Here is a 19,179-nt window from a genome sequence, read left to right as displayed (position 1 = left end):
TCCACATACATTAAACCCCTATGACAGGCTAATATAGGATGACAGTTTACCCACATACATTAAACTTATGACAGGCTAATATAGGATGACAGTTTACCCACATACATTAAACTTATGACAGGCTAATATAGGATGACACTTTACCCACATACATTAAACCCCTATGACAGGCTAATATAGGATGACACTTTATCCACATACATTAAACCTATGACAGGCTAATCTAGGATGACACTTTACCCACATACATTAAACCTATGACAGGCTAATCTAGGATGACACTTTACCCACATACATTAAACCCCTATGACAGGCTAATCTAGGATGACAGTTTACCCACATACATTAAACCCCTATGACAGGCTAATATAGGATGACACTTTACCCACATACATTAAACTTATGACAGGCTAATCTAGGATAACACTTTACCCACATACATTAAACCTATGACAGGCTAATCTATGATAACACTTTACCCACATACATTAAACCTATGACAGGCTAATCTATGATGACACTTTACCCACATACATTAAACCTATGACAGGCTAATCTATGATGACACTTTACCCACATACATTAAACCCCTATGACAGGCTAATCTAGGATGACAGTTTACCCACATACATTAAACCTATGACAGGCTAATCTAGGATGACACTTTACCCACATACATTAAACTTATGACAGGCTAATCTATGATGACACTTTACCCACATACATTAAACCTATGACAGGCTAATCTAGGATAACACTTAACCCACATACATTAAACCTATGACAGGCTAATATAGGATGACACTTTACCCACATACATTAAACCCCTATGACAGGCTAATATAGGATGACACTTTACCCACATACATTAAACCCCTATGACAGGCTAATATAGGATGACACTTTACCCACATACATTAAACTTATGACAGGCTAATCTATGATGACACTTTACCCACATACATTAAACTTATGACAGGCTAATATAGGATGACACTTTACCCACATACATTAAACCCCTATGACAGGCTAATATAGGATGACACTTTACCCACATACATTAAACTTATGACAGGCTAATCTATGATGACACTTTACCCACATACATTAAACTTATGACAGGCTAATATAGGATGACACTTTACCCACATACATTAAACTTATGACAGGCTAATCTATGATGACAGTTTACCCACATACATTAAACCTATGACAGGCTAATCTAGGATAACACTTTACCCACATACATTAAACTTATGACAGGCTAATATAGGATGACACTTTATCCACATACATTAAACCTATGACAGGCTAATATAGGATGACACTTTACCCACATACATTAAACCCCTATGACAGGCTAATATAGGATGACACTTTACCCACATACATTAAACCCCTATGACAGGCTAATATAGGATGACAGTTTACCCACATACATTAAACTTATGACAGGCTAATCTATGATGACACTTTACCCACATACATTAAACCTATGACAGGCTAATATAGGATGACACTTTACCCACATACATTAAACCCCTATGACAGGCAAATCTAGGATGACACTTTACCCACATACATTAAACCTATGACAGGCTAATATAGGATAACACTTTACCCACATACATTAAACTTATGACAGGCTAATATAGGATGACACTTTATCCACATACATTAAACCTATGACAGGCTAATCTAGGATAACACTTTACCCACATACATTAAACTTATGACAGGCTAATATAGGATGACACTTTATCCACATACATTAAACCTATGACAGGCTAATCTAGGATGACACTTTACCCACATACATTAAACCCCTATGACAGGCTAATATAGGATGACAGTTTACCCACATACATTAAACTTATGACAGGCTAATATAGGATGACAGTTTACCCACATACATTAAACCCCTATGACAGGCTAATCTAGGATGACACTTTACCCACATACATTAAACTTATGACAGGCTAATCTAGGATGACACTTTACCCACATACATTAAACTTATGACAGGCTAATCTAGGATGACACTTTACCCACATACATTAAACTTATGACAGGCTAATCTAGGATGACACTTTACCCACATACATTAAACTTATGACAGGCTAATCTAGGATGACACTTTACCCACATACATTAAACCCCTATGACAGGCTAATCTATGATGACACTTTACCCACATACATTAAACCCCTATCACAGGCTAATATAGGATGACACTTTATCCACATACATTAAACCCCTATGACAGGCTAATCTAGGATGACAGTTTACCCACATACATTAAACTTATGACAGGCTAATATAGGATGACACTTTACCCACATACATTAAACCCCTATGACAGGCTAATATAGGATGACAGTTTACCCACATACATTAAACTTATGACAGGCTAATATAGGATGACACTTTACCCACATACATTAAACCCCTATGACAGGCTAATCTAGGATAACACTTTACCCACATACATTAAACCTATGACAGGCTAATATAGGATAACACTTTACCCACATACATTAAACCCCTATGACAGGCTAATCTATGATGACACTTTACCCACATACATTAAACATTTGACAGGCTAATATAGGATGACACTTTACCCACATACATTAAACCCCTATGACAGGCTAATATAGGATGACAGTTTACCCACATACATTAAACCCCTATGACAGGCTAATATAGGATGACAGTTTACCCACATACATTAAACTTATGACAGGCTAATCTAGGATGACACTTTACCCACATACATTAAACCCCTATGACAGGCTAATCTATGATGACACTTTACCCACATACATTAAACTTATGACAGGCTAATCTAGGATGACACTTTACCCACATACATTAAACCCCTATGACAGGCTAATATAGGATGACACTTTATCCACATACATTAAACTTATGACAGGCTAATCTAGGATGACACTTTACCCACATACATTAAACTTATGACAGGCTAATCTATGATGACACTTTACCCACATACATTAAACCTATGACAGGCTAATCTAGGATAACACTTTACCCACATACATTAAACCCCTATGACAGGCTAATATAGGATGACAGTTTACCCACATACATTAAACCCCTATGACAGGCTAATATAGGATGACAGTTTACCCACATACATTAAACTTATGACAGGCTAATATAGGATGACAGTTTACCCACATACATTAAACCTATGACAGGCTAATCTAGGATGACACTTTATCCACATACATTAAACTTATGACAGGCTAATCTATGATAACACTTTACCCACATACATTAAACCCCTATGACAGGCTAATCTATGATGACACTTTACCCACATACATTAAACCTATGACAGGCTAATCTAGGATGACACTTTACCCACATACATTAAACCCCTATGACAGGCTAATCTATGATGACACTTTACCCACATACATTAAACCTATGACAGGCTAATCTAGGATAACACTTTACCCACATACATTAAACTTATGACAGGCTAATATAGGATGACACTTTATCCACATACATTAAACCTATGACAGGCTAATCTAGGATGACACTTTACCCACATACATTAAACCCCTATGACAGGCTAATATAGGATGACACTTTACCCACATACATTAAACCTATGACAGGCTAATCTAGGATGACACTTTACCCACATACATTAAACTTATGACAGGCTAATCTAGGATGACACTTTACCCACATACATTAAACCCCTATGACAGGCTAATCTATGATGACACTTTACCCACATACATTAAACCCCTATGACAGGCTAATATAGGATAACACTTTACCCACATACATTAAACTTATGACAGGCTAATATAGGATGACACTTTATCCACATACATTAAACCTATGACAGGCTAATCTAGGATGACACTTTACCCACATACATTAAACCCCTATGACAGGCTAATATAGGATGACACTTTATCCACATACATTAAACTTATGACAGGCTAATATAGGATGACACTTTATCCACATACATTAAACCTATGACAGGCTAATCTAGGATGACACTTTACCCACATACATTAAACCCCTATGACAGGCTAATATAGGATGACACTTTATCCACATACATTAAACTTATGACAGGCTAATATAGGATGACACTTTATCCACATACATTAAACCTATGACAGGCTAATCTAGGATGACACTTTATCCACATACATTAAACCCCTATGACAGGCTAATATAGGATGACACTTTACCCACATACATTAAACCCCTATGACAGGCTAATATAGGATGACACTTTATCCACATACATTAAACCTATGACAGGCTAATCTAGGATGACACTTTACCCACATACATTTTAAACCCCTTTTTCACAGAACGAGGCTATCATATTAACTTATATGCAAAGAAACCGATATAAAACCTTCAACACTATGAATATTCAATAGCTTCAATGGCAGACAGTGAGAATGTCTTTATACCCATGTACATTTTCAACAAATCCTTCATTAATTATGTTCACAACTTTCAAATGCATCAATGTTTGGTCAGCGATATATAATCAGGCATATAATATCATTGGCAGAGTTTGACCCGTGTTCTTGGGTCATTTACTTCATTATTTAATCCTAAAATTTACTTACAGTAAATTCACTCTTTCATTCATTAAAAATAAATACAATTTTAGCTTTCTTAAATAATTCATATGAAACTTGCAACTTGCTCTTTCTACATTGTGAATGAGTCACATAAGTGCAAGCCACGCCTTTTCCTGTTTCATTCTGTCTGTCTGCCAACACAGGTGCAGTTTATTTGAAAATTAATGACAAACTGAAATTTGGAGGAAAATTGTCATGCATTTCTCTCTCTGCACCTATCTGTTAAAATCACAGTAAACATTTGGGATGTCAAGCACAGTTTACATGAAATTTAAAAAAACAACATGCATTTCAATTGATTGGTTGTATTTATTTCGTGTAATTAATTAAAAAAACAACGGATTATTATGTATCCAAGAAAAGACCTTTTATTATGTACCAATATAAGTGATATAATACTGGTGATATTTATACAAGCCTAAGGACATTGAGAAGTTAGTAAATGTAGGAAACTAAGAGTCCATAATGCAAATACAATTATTTGAAGACAAACAAAGCTGATTTTTTTTTGCAATGCTTGTTTATTTTTGGGTGAGTCAGGGTCAAGGTTTAAGCCCCAGGGTATCACCATCACAAACCATTGGTCATCATCATAGATGTTACTGGAAGTCTTATATGGACAGTCTCATGTTTATCCCTGCCTTCTTATTGCCAGGTACATTCAAATGGAATCATTGCTGGCCTAAAGACAGTGTACACGAGGTTGGCAGAGCTCTAAAAGTTTGCAAAATGCTAAATAGTTTTACCCACTTGTGTTATGACATTAAACAATAATCTTGAAAAAACAAGACTATTGCCAAGCAATAAAAGTCCCCTACCGGCTCCACCATTGTCAGAAATTCCACTATTGTCAGAATATTTTTTTTATTTGTTGCCATAGCAACCAGAATTTTTGAAGTAGGTACAAAATGAAATGACGTGCATAATGTCCATATTGCCATCTATCCATGTTCCAAGTTTCATGAAAAAATATTAAGAACTTTTAAAGTTATCACAGGATCCAGAAAACCACAATTTTCAGCAGTATTTCTAGTCTATTTGTTGCCATAGCAACCAGAATTTTTGACATAGGAACAAAATGAAATGACATGCATAATGTCCATTTTGCCATCTATCCATATTTCAAGTTTCATGAAAAAATATGAAGAACTTTTTAAGTTATCGCAGGATCCAGAAAAGTGTGACGGACAGACTGACAGACAGACAGATAGACCGACAGACTGACAGACGGAGCGCAAACCATAAGTCCCCTCGAGTGAAACCGGTAGGGGACTAATAATACATTCAAAAACAATCAACAATGTCCAGTGCATTATTTTTGTATTTTGTAACAAAACGTTTATGTTTAATTTGTTTCTGTCGCAAAACATGGAAATATTAATAACAAGAGATTGGCAAGCAATATGGTCCCCTACCGACTCCACCATTGTCAGAAATTCCACCATAATCAGATTTTTTTATTTTGTATTTGTTGCCATAGCAACCAGAATTTTTTATGTAGGAACAAAATGAAATGACGTGCATAATGTCCATATTGCCATCTATCCATGTTTCAAGTTTCATGAAAAAATATAAAGAACTTTTAAAGTTATCGCAGGATCCAGAAAACCACCATTTTCAGCATTTTTAGTCTATTTGTTGCCATAACAACCAGAATTTTTAACGTAGGATCAAAATCAAATGACATGCATAATGTCCATATTGCCATCTATCCATGTTTCAAGTTTCATAAAAAAATATTAAGAACTTGTAAAGTTATCGAAGATCCAGAAAAGTGTGACGGACAGACTGACAGACAGACTGACGACAGACTGACGGAGCACAAACCATAAGTCCCCACCGTTGAAACCCCTAGGGGACAACTAGCTTTTTATTGAGATAGTCACAAAATACCTATTTATTTATTAAATACCATTGCTGTACATTTTTGTCAACTTATGTTAATGTCATTGTTTGTAAAACTGATCTTCATGACCTTTCAATATTTGAATAGAAGAGATTGAGCCTGGTTTACAAGTTGACTTACAAGATTAATACTTGATTAAACAAAAGTTAGGATACATTTTAAGTTTGGATATGCTGTACAACATACAAGCAAAGCAAAATGTTGACTATAAAATTGTACATAATTATTTACCCAATTAAATTAGTTCTAAAACTCTTAATAGGTAACTGTCTAATATAATTCATTAATTTAATGTACATAGTGTTTGGTCCAAAAATACATTATTTACACTGTTCACACTGAATTTATACAGGCATTTATTACACTTTGCACTAAATATATCAAATCTACATCTTGTGCATTTCAAATCCTGTCTAGGAATGTTCAGCAGTTTTGCAATCAACTATTGATTTGCAAACAGTATTTAAATAGTACAAAATATCTTATATCCTAAAAATTCTGAACAAATATGGAAAGTGTAGTACAATTAAATGCAGAATTATTATTGCCAAAACCTCAAAGGATACTTATTTAGCATGGTTGTAGACTACCGGTACCTGCTTGTTGAAAGCAATAATCAACATTGTGTGTCAGGCATCGTGCAAAACAAAATCATCATTGAATCTGTTGAAATCATTATCCCAGGGCTTTCATAGAGAAAACAGTCAGAAAGTCAATTCATTCAAACAGTTTTCTTTGAATGTGACAGTTATCTGCTAATGGGCTCATTATCATTTATCTTTGAAGTACAATTGAATTGACAATGTACATAATTGAGGCATGTCATAAAAACCCAGTCAATATTTTTTACTCCAAAAATTGATTAAAATTACAGTATCTACTTAAGAGGTTGTCCATGAAAAAAAAGAAATCTATCCCAGCGGCGTAGCGGTAATGGTTGCAGTTGTTGTTGTTACAGTAGTAGAGAAATCTTGTTGATTTACAAAACAAAACGTTGTCTTTTAACAAACAAGAATTAATATAATCACTGTTTTTAACTTCACTCTTGTTTTTAATTTAATAATTTAATCAAATGATTGCAAGTGTGTTTTCTTTTCAACTGAAATAGTAAACAAACAGTCAATAGCATAAAAAAAAAGTATAGCGAAAATTTTCCATGTGTGAATTGACAGTTTGACATCATTAGAGACAAGAGGACCTGAAAGGCCCAAAGTCGCCCACCTGAGATAAAAAGAAATGACCTGTTCTTTGCAGCCAAAGATATCAATGGAACAAATGTTCTAACCAAGTATCATGAAGAATGAACAACAAATGGCCCCTTGGCGGCCATGTTTTTTTAACAGACCTGAACCATTTTTTAACTCTTCCACGATATGTCTAAATTTCATGAAGATTGGGAAAAAAATGTGTCTTCTAGACTGTTCACATGTTGTCACTATATTATAAAGAAAACTGCCCCACTCCCTGGCGGCCATGTTTTTTCACTGATCATGACCATTTTTAAACTCGTCCGAGACATCCACATAACTAATGTTTTCACAAAATTTCATGATGATTAGGCAAAACATGTGACTTCTAGAGTGTTCACAAGCTTTTTTACTATATAAATATAAGGAAAAAGACCCCCCCTGGCGGCCATGTTTTATTTACCGATCCAAACCATTATCGAACAAAACTGTCCTATCCAGGTGTGGTAGTGCGGTCTCCTACGCTTACGCAAATGAACCGGTCACAGGACGGTAACAAGTTATGTAACTTTGTGAGCAATTATGTTATGCGGAAATATTTTTTTGACGAACTCTTATTTCCGGTCAGGATGACTCTACTGACTGGTTGTAATTCAATTAACTAAAGGCGTTCAGTCAGGGACGCCTAAATACACTCAAAGAATTTATGTATAAGTGAAAACCAAGGCAGCTTTAACAAAAATAACTAATTTTTATTCCAAGAACTCGGAAAATGAAGAACAATGACAGAAAATTAATTAAGAATAGGTACAAGCCATGTCTAAAGAATCTAAGTATCGTTACAAAAATGAACAACATACAGCAAATACCTTAATGAATGTAAAAAGAAGTTCAAAATCTGTCAAAAAACTGATATAAATAGAAGTTACTGTTAGTCTAGAAAGTGCTTTAAAAATCTAGTTTACAAAATAGGTCTAATTTAATCTAAAGAACAATATTTATGGAGATTAGGAAACTTCAATGAATCGAATGTGAAAAAAAGAAAAATTTACTAGAGTTATTGAAATAGAATAGAGTCTTTCTAATTTCCTTGGCGAAATGTTGTTCATGATTTCATGAACACTTCAAGCCAATCAGGAATTGTTCATGAACCGTTCTCAAAAAGTTCCTGATCTTGGTTCATGAACTTTTGGACATGAACTGTTCTTAAGACACATTCATGAACAGTTTATGAATTTTTGTTGAACACTTCAAAGTTCATGAACAGTTCTTCATCTAACCATAAATACTTAGTAATGAACATTTCATGAACAATTATTTCTGATGACTTTTCTGAGACAGACTTTGAGGATCCATCATGAATAATTCATGAATTCCTTTGTGCTAGATGTTTCATAAATATTTTTGAAAGTAATATTGAAATGTCTAGCATACTAATCTTGTAGATTTGTGAAACCTGTGAAGTTAGTATGAATATGCATAGTATTTTCACCACTGTTAGTAAGAGTTCTTGACCTGTTCTAGAGAATTTTAAGAACATTTGTACAAGAACTGATCAAGAACTGCCTTCAGGAACAGTTCAATAACTTTTTAAGGACCTTTCCTGTTCTTGAATTATTCTTAAACTATTCTTGAACACTTTAAGAACTTTTTTGAACAACATGTTTCCTTCTGATGCTCTTAAGTGCTAATACAAAACTTGTTTCTTCTTACCCTGACCTGTTTGTTGAGTAACCTTTGCATAAATTGACAAATTCTTGTTCATGAATAGTTCATGAACACTTCATGCCACCTCAGTTCATGAACTCTTTAAGAACTATGGTTCATGAACTATTCACTGACAGTCCGTGAACAGAAAATGAGCCATTGAAAAATAGAAGAAAAATGTTCATGAACTGTTCATGAACAGCAAAACCCTGAAGAATTTTTCAAGAATTGTGTTGTTCATGAACTGTTCAAGAACACTTCATACCATTGGTGTTCATGAATAGTTCATGAACATTTCATGCCATAATGGTTCAAGAATAGTTCATGAACACTTCATGCCATAAGGGTTCAAGAATAGTTCATGAACACTTCATGCCATTAGGTTTCAAGAATATTTCATGAACACTTCATGAAATTAGTGTTCATGAACTAAAATTTCAAGAACATTTCACAGACATGGCTCATTTTCTGTTCACTGACTATTCGTGAACAATTCATGAACTCAGTTCCAACAGTTCACGAATTATTTGTGAACTGCAGAACAACATTTCGCAGGGGTTAGAAAATGCCAAATAGAAATAATTTAAATAATAAGAATTAAATTTAGAAAATAATGCCAAAATGTCTTGATGCTGGTGTTAAAAATAATTTAGAGTTTAATTATTTAAAAATTCCAACCTTTTTCAAGAGCTGTTAACTTTTCATTTAATTGCACTCGATTTTTAGGGTCAATTTTTACGATTTTGACGGGAGTTTTTTTGCACAAGGTTCGAATTGGGACATTTGATTCTGATAAGGAAAAAAACCTATTAATTTCGGATTGGGAATTGGCGGAAAAGGCCTGATCGACCGTCTACCATGCACATTTTGCGTGACACTTCTAGTTTGAAATGTAACTGAATTAAAACAAATTTTCACAACAACAAAAACTTTGCATGAACACAAAAAACGCAAGCAATCTGAGGAACAAAAACTCACCATGTGATGAAAAGAACGTCAAAATATTTGACTGCTTTTTGACCGATTCCAATTTGCGCTTTTCATTGTTGTTGCTGTTGTTGTTGTAAAGCGTTAAGGGAGATAATCAAGCGACGTCTTTGCTTAATAGCAAAAGGAGCAAAATTACCAAAAAGACACGCAAATTTCGAAAAGTCAATTGCCGATTTTCCGAATCTGAGCTATTTTCAACCGGCCAAAATCTGATTTCAAACGGCTGATTTGGCCAGCGGCTGGCTCTTATTGAGAACCCTGCATTAACAAAATGGCAAATTTTTGAACCGATTTATACTTCCCCAAGTATGAGCGGGTAGACGTATTACTGAGTTTTTACACACCGTAATATGAGAATAAGAGACACATAATCCCATAAACTCTTTTATATATAGCAAGTCACATTTGCCAGTCAGAAGGATGATAGAAGTGTTTGATAGCACCTGTTTGTTCTCAACAACAGTTAACAATATATGAGCTGCATTACACTGGATCTTGTGTCATATGCCAAAAGGTTAGCTCCGGCCCAGTCTGCTTATGTGCATGGCTGTTCTGTCTGTCCAGTATTAATCACTATTAAAAAAAGAATAAACAAACAATTTTCATGTTTCTATTGATCAAATGGCTTGGCACCATTATTGTCCCATTTGTTTATGTCAATGTAAGGCTATCAGACATGGCTATATAGCAATTGTTTGAATATCTATTAAATAATTTAGCCTGTAAAGCACACGCCAAACACTGGGATCCATCTATACAGATAATGTGACTTATGCACAGAGCTGTTAAGTCCCTTTCAACAAATGTTAATGTATCTAGCCGTCCCCCCAAAAAGGTCACTTCTGTCGCTACTGATAACATCCTCGGTGAACCAAATATGCCCCTAAATAGCAGCTAACCTATGCCAGGCTATTATTGAAATACTGAGCATTTTAATTGCCGCTGTATCTTTATAGAGTTCTGTTGTGATACAAATACTAAATAAGCTGAAGATTTTAGATGACCTCGATCCCCACCATGGGAGCGTTCTTTAGATCTTCACCAAAGACACCAAGTACTGGTTCTAGGCCCAGGAAACAGACTCAAGAGCGTTTATATAATCCTTAGGCTTTCGATCCAATCGAGCTAAAATAAATAGGTTTAAACTAAAGATAGTCATTCCTTTTTAACATCTAAACTAAGATTACAAATGAACAACTTCTATTATCATCCTACTAACTATACTCCTTGGGATAGCAATATGCAATACAGAGATAATTATATGTCACAGGAATGAAGAAGATGTAAACAATCTCCCTAATGATGATTAAGTAATTTTTGACATACCTCATGCTAAAGAAACTACCCAAATTAATGGTACCAAATTCTGCTGTCATTCCTAAACATGTATACATGGCAATTTCACCCCAAGAAATATTGACACAAAAACATGCTATCCATGACTTATAATTACTAAACCTTAATATGGAGGTAAAGCAAATTCTTGAAGACAAAGAAAATTACTGTACTTGCATGCTTGGGAACAACAAACAGCTCTCTAGTTGCCAATTAAGCCTGCCAAATGACCTTTAGGGGCTGTAACAGTCCAACTCTGATGGTATCTTGCCCACACCCAGAGCTGACCAAAGGAACCTAACAAGTTGGCCAGCTTTACACAGGCCCCTGAATATCCTTCTGCAAATCCAGTAGAATTTACATCGCATTGGAAACATGGACAACATTCACAGAGGGCAGTAACCCAGGATGTTATAAGTCCCCCAGGGGGAACAGCAGGGTGCTTGAAGGTTAATGATGTGAAGGAATTTTAATAAGAGATCAGTCCACTGCCTGTGCTTGTTAGAAGCTTCAACAGAAATGGCAAAGTTTTATGATTTCTGAAGATCTGATACCTCCGAAACAGATCAATCTTTCCTTCATCTTCTGTTTTATTGCCACTATACCATCAATATCACAGTGCTCTCAACTGCCCTCAGATTCAGACAGAATTATCAAAGAGATGCAGTCAATATTTGTTCCTAAGTATCAGTACAAATCATATCAATGTCAACTTGATAGGATAATAAGAGACTGGCCTTAATGCACTTGTGTAGTGTTGTTCCAGATAAGCCTGTGCAGTCCACACAGGCTAGTCAGGGAAAACACTTTCAGCATTTATGGAGTTTTTCATTTTAAGGTAGTTTCTTATAAAAACAAGAAACCGTCAGAGAAGGGTGATGCTCCCCAAAGGTTTTTGTTGTCACAATATTGCACTATATATTCAGATAAAAGGAAACGTCTTGAGGGGCATAACTTTTGACAAAATAATACAATGGATGATTTAGCAACTTAAAAATTTCAAAGGGCCATAACTCTCTAAATAAATCATCTAACCAGAACCCACTAATAACATGCTCATCTCCTCATGGTAGTTAGGCTTCCCATAAAGCTTCATTGTATTCCAGTCAGTAATTGGGGAGTAATAGCCCGCACAAGAATTGCACTATATGTACAGTTTATAGAAAATTTCAAAGGGCCATAACTCTGTGAAAAATCATCCCACCATAACAGGCTGATAATATGCACATCTCTTGTTGGTAGTGAAGCTTCCCATAAAGTTTCATTGAATGCCCGTAATAAGTTGCAGAGAAATAACTCGGACAAAAATTGCACTATATGTACAATGGAAAATTTTAAAGGGCCATAACTCTGTGAAAAATCATCCGATGAGAACCGGCTGATAATATACACATCTCCTGTTGGTAGTGAAGCTTCCCATAAAGTTTCATTGAATTCCCGTAATAAGTTGCTGAGAAATAGCTCGGACAAGAATTGCACAATATGTACGATGGAAAATGTCAAAGGGCCATAACTCTGTGAAAAATCATCCAACCAGAACCGGCTGATAATAGGCACATCTCCTCTTAGTAGTGCAGCTTCCCATAAAGTTTCATTGAATTCCGGTCATTAGTTGCTGAGAAATAGCCCGGACAAGAATTGCACTAAATGTACAGTTAACAAAAAATTTCAAAGGGCCATAACTATGTGAAAAATCATCCCACCAGAGCCGGCTGATAATATGCACATCTCCTCTTGGTAGTGAAGCTTCCCATAAAGTTTAATTGAATTCCGGTCATTAATTGCTGAGAAATAGCCCGGACAAGAATTGCACTATATGTACAGTTAATGGAAAATTTCAAATGGCCATAACTCTGTGAAAAATCATCCCACCAGAACCCGCTGATAATATGCACATCTCCTCTTGGTAGTGAAGCTTTCCATAAAGTTTCATTGAATTCAGGTCATTAGTTGCTGAGAAATATCCCGGACAAGAATTGTGCACGGACGGACACACGTACGGACGGACGGACAGACGAAGCGGCGACTATATGCTCCCTCCAAATTTTTGGGGGAGCATAAAAAAACAACATCAGTCTAGGTGGAAAGTGTTGTCTCAGACAAGCCTGTGTGGACTGCACAGGCTAATCTGGGACAACACTTTACAAACATGCATTAAGCCCCAATTTCCCAGAGCGCCACTCAAAATAAGACCAACAACTTCTTGAGTGATGGAAGAATATTTCCATATCAAGCCTTGCCATTGGACCACAAGATCCCTATTTTTGAAAGCAAGCAATCATGCAGAAAAAATAGTATAAACATTTTTACCAAAAACTAACATACCAGTTTCTGGATCAATTTGGAAGAACTCCAGAGGGTCGAATCGTGTGATTGTGTACTTCAGACTCTGATTCAGATTCCTATCAAGATCGAATGCCTGTATCTGGGTCACGAAACCGTTGTTAGCGTTCTCGACCACCGTCCCGTAGTAGACTGGTTCAAAAGTCAGCGGTATATGGTCATTGACATCAGTGACCTCGATGTAGACCTCAAGTCTTGAGTGTAGCGGGACCAGTCCATGGTCCTGGGCATACACTGTCAGCCAGTAGTGTGTAGCCGTCTCACGGTCGAGAACCTGACTTGTGCAAATCGTGCCTACAGAAGATACAATATATTTATTCATAATCGCAGAGATAGAAACTAACTTTACAGTAGGTTGATTAGACAGGCAACTTATTATTATCTTAAGTTTATGGGTTGCCCTGGCAAAGAATAAGGAGCCCAGAACCAAGTTCCAGTGTTCTCCATAAAAATTTGAGTAGCCAGTCATATTTTCAAGGTGGCCAGTGACTAAGAACTAAAATGGGCATTTTTGAGCTGTTTTGAATTGATATTTTTCGGTGAAGTATCCGGCACAATAATTGCTTGTAACATGTGAAATCACAGGCTGCCGGTGCATCCGTAGAACACTGAAGTTCCTGTGATAATTATCTAATACTTACTTTTAAGAAAACTAAATCAGACAACAATTACACTAAAACATGGCTGACATGCTGTTGTATGAGCAATGTTGGATCTTCATTCTTTTAAAAATAGAGGGCTAAACTGTAAGGTTATTGGTGCAAGCCCTTCTGGAATGCTAGTTGTCAAGTCGGAATACCATTTTTTTTTTAATTGAGTTGACCATTAGCCTTTTAATAATATCTACTCACCCTGTGCGAATGAGCAACCACTAATTCCTATCAAAAAATTTAGACTGAGCCCATGTTCCAAAGTTTTGTTTACTAAATGCATATATCAATTTTTTGTCTTGAATGTCTTGATTTAACAGGGAGGTATATGTTTGGGATATTTTGAATGGAGAGATTACCTATTTGTTTTAACACTGTGTATTTTAGCCTCTGCATATCATGCTTGCAAAAGAAGAAATCAATGTAAATCATATCTGACATATTTTCAAGTTTCATTAATTTGCATACATCAAAATTGGATGTATTTTGGGCTATTTTTAATGGAGAGGATACTGATTTGTTTTAACACTGTGTGCTCCATTATAATGCCTACATAATGTATACATAATTGCAATGTTCGCAAGTTTCAGTTACTTACTTAGATAACCATAATTGAAATAATAATTTGATTAAAATTTAGTTTTTTCCTAAAAGCAATGACACACATAAACACATTTCCTGCAGTGTTTCTTCAAACACTGATGCATTCTGTGCTCTCTCAGACAAATCAATAGTTTCTCATTCCCCAGCATTGGTTTTCCTAATTTGAAAAATTGTAAAACTGTACAATTTGAGACCAAAATGTAAGCAAACACTGATGAGGGACATAAATGTGACAAACTCATTGGGGAGAAAAATTTAAGATTAACCACAACTGAAATATACCCACAAGAGAGTGGGGCATAATAACATGTCAGCTGATACAATGTATAAGATCCTAATGCAATAAATAGTGCTCAAACTAGAAGATCTGCATAACGAAAAGGTGCAACAGAGAAGGAAGATGTTTTACCACAAACTAAAGTCAAATCAAGACAGCTTGTTGCTAACATCCTGATTTTAGTGAGGTGGGGGGAGTTAAGATTGCGCAAACAAAAACAGTTTTCTCAGAAGCAATTCACATATATTATTTGATTACATTGCCTTGAGCCTCAGGATGAATTTACACAAAAACCGTTTATGATTTAATGAGCCTACAAAATACACAGCAATTTACCACCTTGGCAGGCATCATGGTGAAACATGAGATTATGTGGATTTTAACCTCAATGGATGCTCCAACAATAGTGGAAATGCGACACCTACAAATTACAGGCCAGTGAAAATTGGTAATAATTGCTTTCAATATTTCCTATGTCACTGCTAGCAAGACATATGGGACTGTTCAACAAAAAAAATGTGTTTTCATGTTTCAGCTGGATGAAAGTTAATGACACAGCTTTTTGTTGATGAATGGCAAGTTGATAACGGCTTTCAACAAGTAAATAACTCCACAGAAAATCACATAATAAGCATCATATTCCCTAAAGCATTTTTTATTATCTACTTATAGAAAACATTCATTAACAACAAAACGGCAAAGACATTATAATCAATTATAATTTATTTTACTAAATACAAACATGCCCTTACAGCCATGATCATTGAAAAACTACCATCAAGCTGTGGGCAATTTTTGTAGGCTCTAAGAATATTCACAGCTAATTTTACAATAAGTTAGGCTGATCACAATGCATATCTGCATATCTAATGGTCATATGTACCGTTGCCAGCAACACTTTCCGTTGCCAGCATTACACTTTCCAGGTGTAAGTAAGCGGAAGATTTTCTTATTAAGTATTGAATGCAATTGCTGTATTGTTTGATGTTCATTTAATGTTTTACAGGTTTTTCTTTTTCAAAGGAATACTCACTCAATTAAGTGTCTATTTTAAGTTTTGCTGAAGTAATTATTATTGAGCTTTTGAATTGCACATATTTTTAATAAATTTGTTAACAAATAAATTTCAATGCCAACAGTACAGGAAGAAAATAAAGTAATAACCTAAAGATAAACAAAGAGGACTAAATAACCTTGAACATCCAGACATAGTTTCGAAGACAGACACATTTACAACTTTCAAAATTGCGTCACATTATTAAAAAAAAGTGCTCCTAACAGGGATGTGTATGAATAATGAAAGGACCAAAATTTACTTATTGGCAGACAACATCCCATTATTTATTCAGACTTTTTAGAAAATGCATAAGCAGCATCTATACTTGGAATTATACAAACAGACATTAAATATTGTTCCTTACTGAACAATAGCAAGTTGCTCAGACTGTCTTGTCCAAATGTCGCCAAAAACATTATCTTGATGCCCTATGAAGTTACACAAATCATTAATCAAGCAAAAAAGTCAACTTTTATCCAACGGCTTTTCTTATCAAAATCATTGCAATAAATGTCACATCAACACTAACCGCATGGCTTACAGCCAAACTAACCTATTCAAATGGAAAAATGATACAAGTTTGATATTTGTTGTTAATGAAACAGAACCGCTCAAGTGCCTATTTAACTCTTTCAAAACTTCAAATCATATATCATTTTTTAAGCACTAAAATGATTATGCAACTATAGTTTTGATATAATATGTATTTCTTAAAAACATTTTGCAACAAAATAAGACTTTTAAATCTTATTATGTATTAACATATAATGGGGCAAATAGCCCAGAATGCTTTAATGATACACCATAAATCAATTGCTTCCAAAGAAATAAATTGTTTATGATAATTGATGATTCACCTGTATCAAGTTTGATGCTGAAATAATTTATCGCATTGAAATTCACTTGCAAGCAGAGTTGATATGAGCAATTTTATTTGTGAACACAATCAACAAGACACCTGTTAATGTTTGCGAATCACTTTGCAAGCAGATGTTCTAAATAAATTCTTATCATGATTGTGCAAGAATAAATTTTTGCTGCATTAGTGCTCAAATTTGAAAATGTTCGAAAACTAGAAAAACAAAGATCCAAGCTAAAAATTACCAGGACATAGTGCTAAGAAAATTCTTAAACCATGTCTTTAAAAAAACAAAGTAGCCATCTGAAATTCTAATACCTATGATAATTTTTTTTATAATGTCCAACATTTCTCAAGGTCAGTTACCATTGATGTTGAATTGTGTTTTTGTAATTATATTTTGTACATTTCTAAGCTTCCAATACTGATAACTGTGATTCAATTGGAGTAGTACTTGGCTTGCCAAAACCGGAAAGCATTTTGTTTTCATTAAACCATAAAAGTGGATATGTTGATTGAAGACTCAAGTTTTGTGCTTTTAATATGAGGTATCCTATCCATGATATTACTGTAATCTTGCAACTTCTTTTTTATTGAAAACCAAACACACTTGAAGGACCTTTTTAATATGAAGAGCTTAAGGTACAAAAAATGGCAGTGCATTAGAAATAAAATGATTGCTTTTAGAAACTATTTAGAATGTATAAGTGTCAACTGACGCATATATTTTAATGTCAAGATGGAAACACAAGATAGCATAATATTTTGCTGGTAGTACCTGTATATGGTCACAATCAGAATCAAGAAGAAAGTTTTCAAAAATTCAAAAAGCAATCTTGATTTGTATATTGTGTAACCAAGGTGGACACATTAAGGATGAAATAAGGCCAGCACATAAAGGCAGAATTTAATTTACAACAGAATATAAGCATGTCTTATTTTACAGTACACTAAGTATTAATAATTCATCTCAATTAACCTTCATTAGTTTTTTCTTTTAAAAAGCTTCAAAAACTGATAGTTATCAGCATTGAAATCCACTACAGAGCAAATGTGAATGAAAGCAAAGAAGTGCAGTTATGTCTAGCCATTTTGACAATGGAAGGCTTTCAAACACTTGAACAGTGTAAACAAAATGACTCACAACACAATCTGTATTTTGTATGTTATACGGGAAGTCCCAAATCCAAAATGCCTGTATTCAGATATTAAATAAACATAGGCTGGTTTAAACGTTGAGATTAAAATCGCAATTAGCAAAACAAATCGCAATTAGCAAAGCAAATAATAAGATAAAGGGTTGTGCTATATACTTAATTTTTTCTCCGTAAGTTTCGATGTTTTAAATATTTAAAACTTTAAAACACTAAAACCGCTTTCTTATCTTTCAAAAAACTAACAGGCCAACTGGAAGAACCTAAACAAACTCCAAATCTGCTTTAACACCTGTGTTATTTAAGAACTAAATCAAGTTTTGTCAATAAAACACACACAAAGAAGGGGCTGTTTTCACCCAATCAGTTTCAAGATTTTAAATGGAGAGCGACTTAAAATTTAAAGTACACAAAAATAACCCTGTACGCCCACAATGCCTTTACACCAAGATG

The 19,179-nt window shown here is 34.8% G+C and overlaps 1 protein-coding gene across 4 annotated transcripts in view; it reads right to left on the bottom strand.

Moving 5' to 3' along the window:
- The window catches only part of LOC127877845 (protocadherin Fat 1-like), a 173,417-nt gene that overhangs the window by 124,689 nt on the left and 29,549 nt on the right, over positions 1 to 19,179 (bottom strand). For all 4 annotated transcript variants that reach the window (XM_052424130.1, XM_052424131.1, XM_052424132.1 and 1 more), the window contains exon 3: positions 14,109 to 14,420. In XM_052424130.1, coding sequence (XP_052280090.1) covers positions 14,109 to 14,420 — 312 coding nt within the window. The remainder of the gene's footprint in view (positions 1 to 14,108; positions 14,421 to 19,179) is intronic.

The sequence above is a fragment of the Dreissena polymorpha genome, chromosome 4 (genome assembly GCF_020536995.1).
Source record: "Dreissena polymorpha isolate Duluth1 chromosome 4, UMN_Dpol_1.0, whole genome shotgun sequence".
NCBI classification, from domain to species: Eukaryota; Metazoa; Mollusca; class Bivalvia; order Myida; family Dreissenidae; genus Dreissena; species Dreissena polymorpha.
The sequence above is the reverse complement of the archived record's forward strand: the minus strand, read 5'-3'. Positions and strand labels throughout refer to the sequence as shown.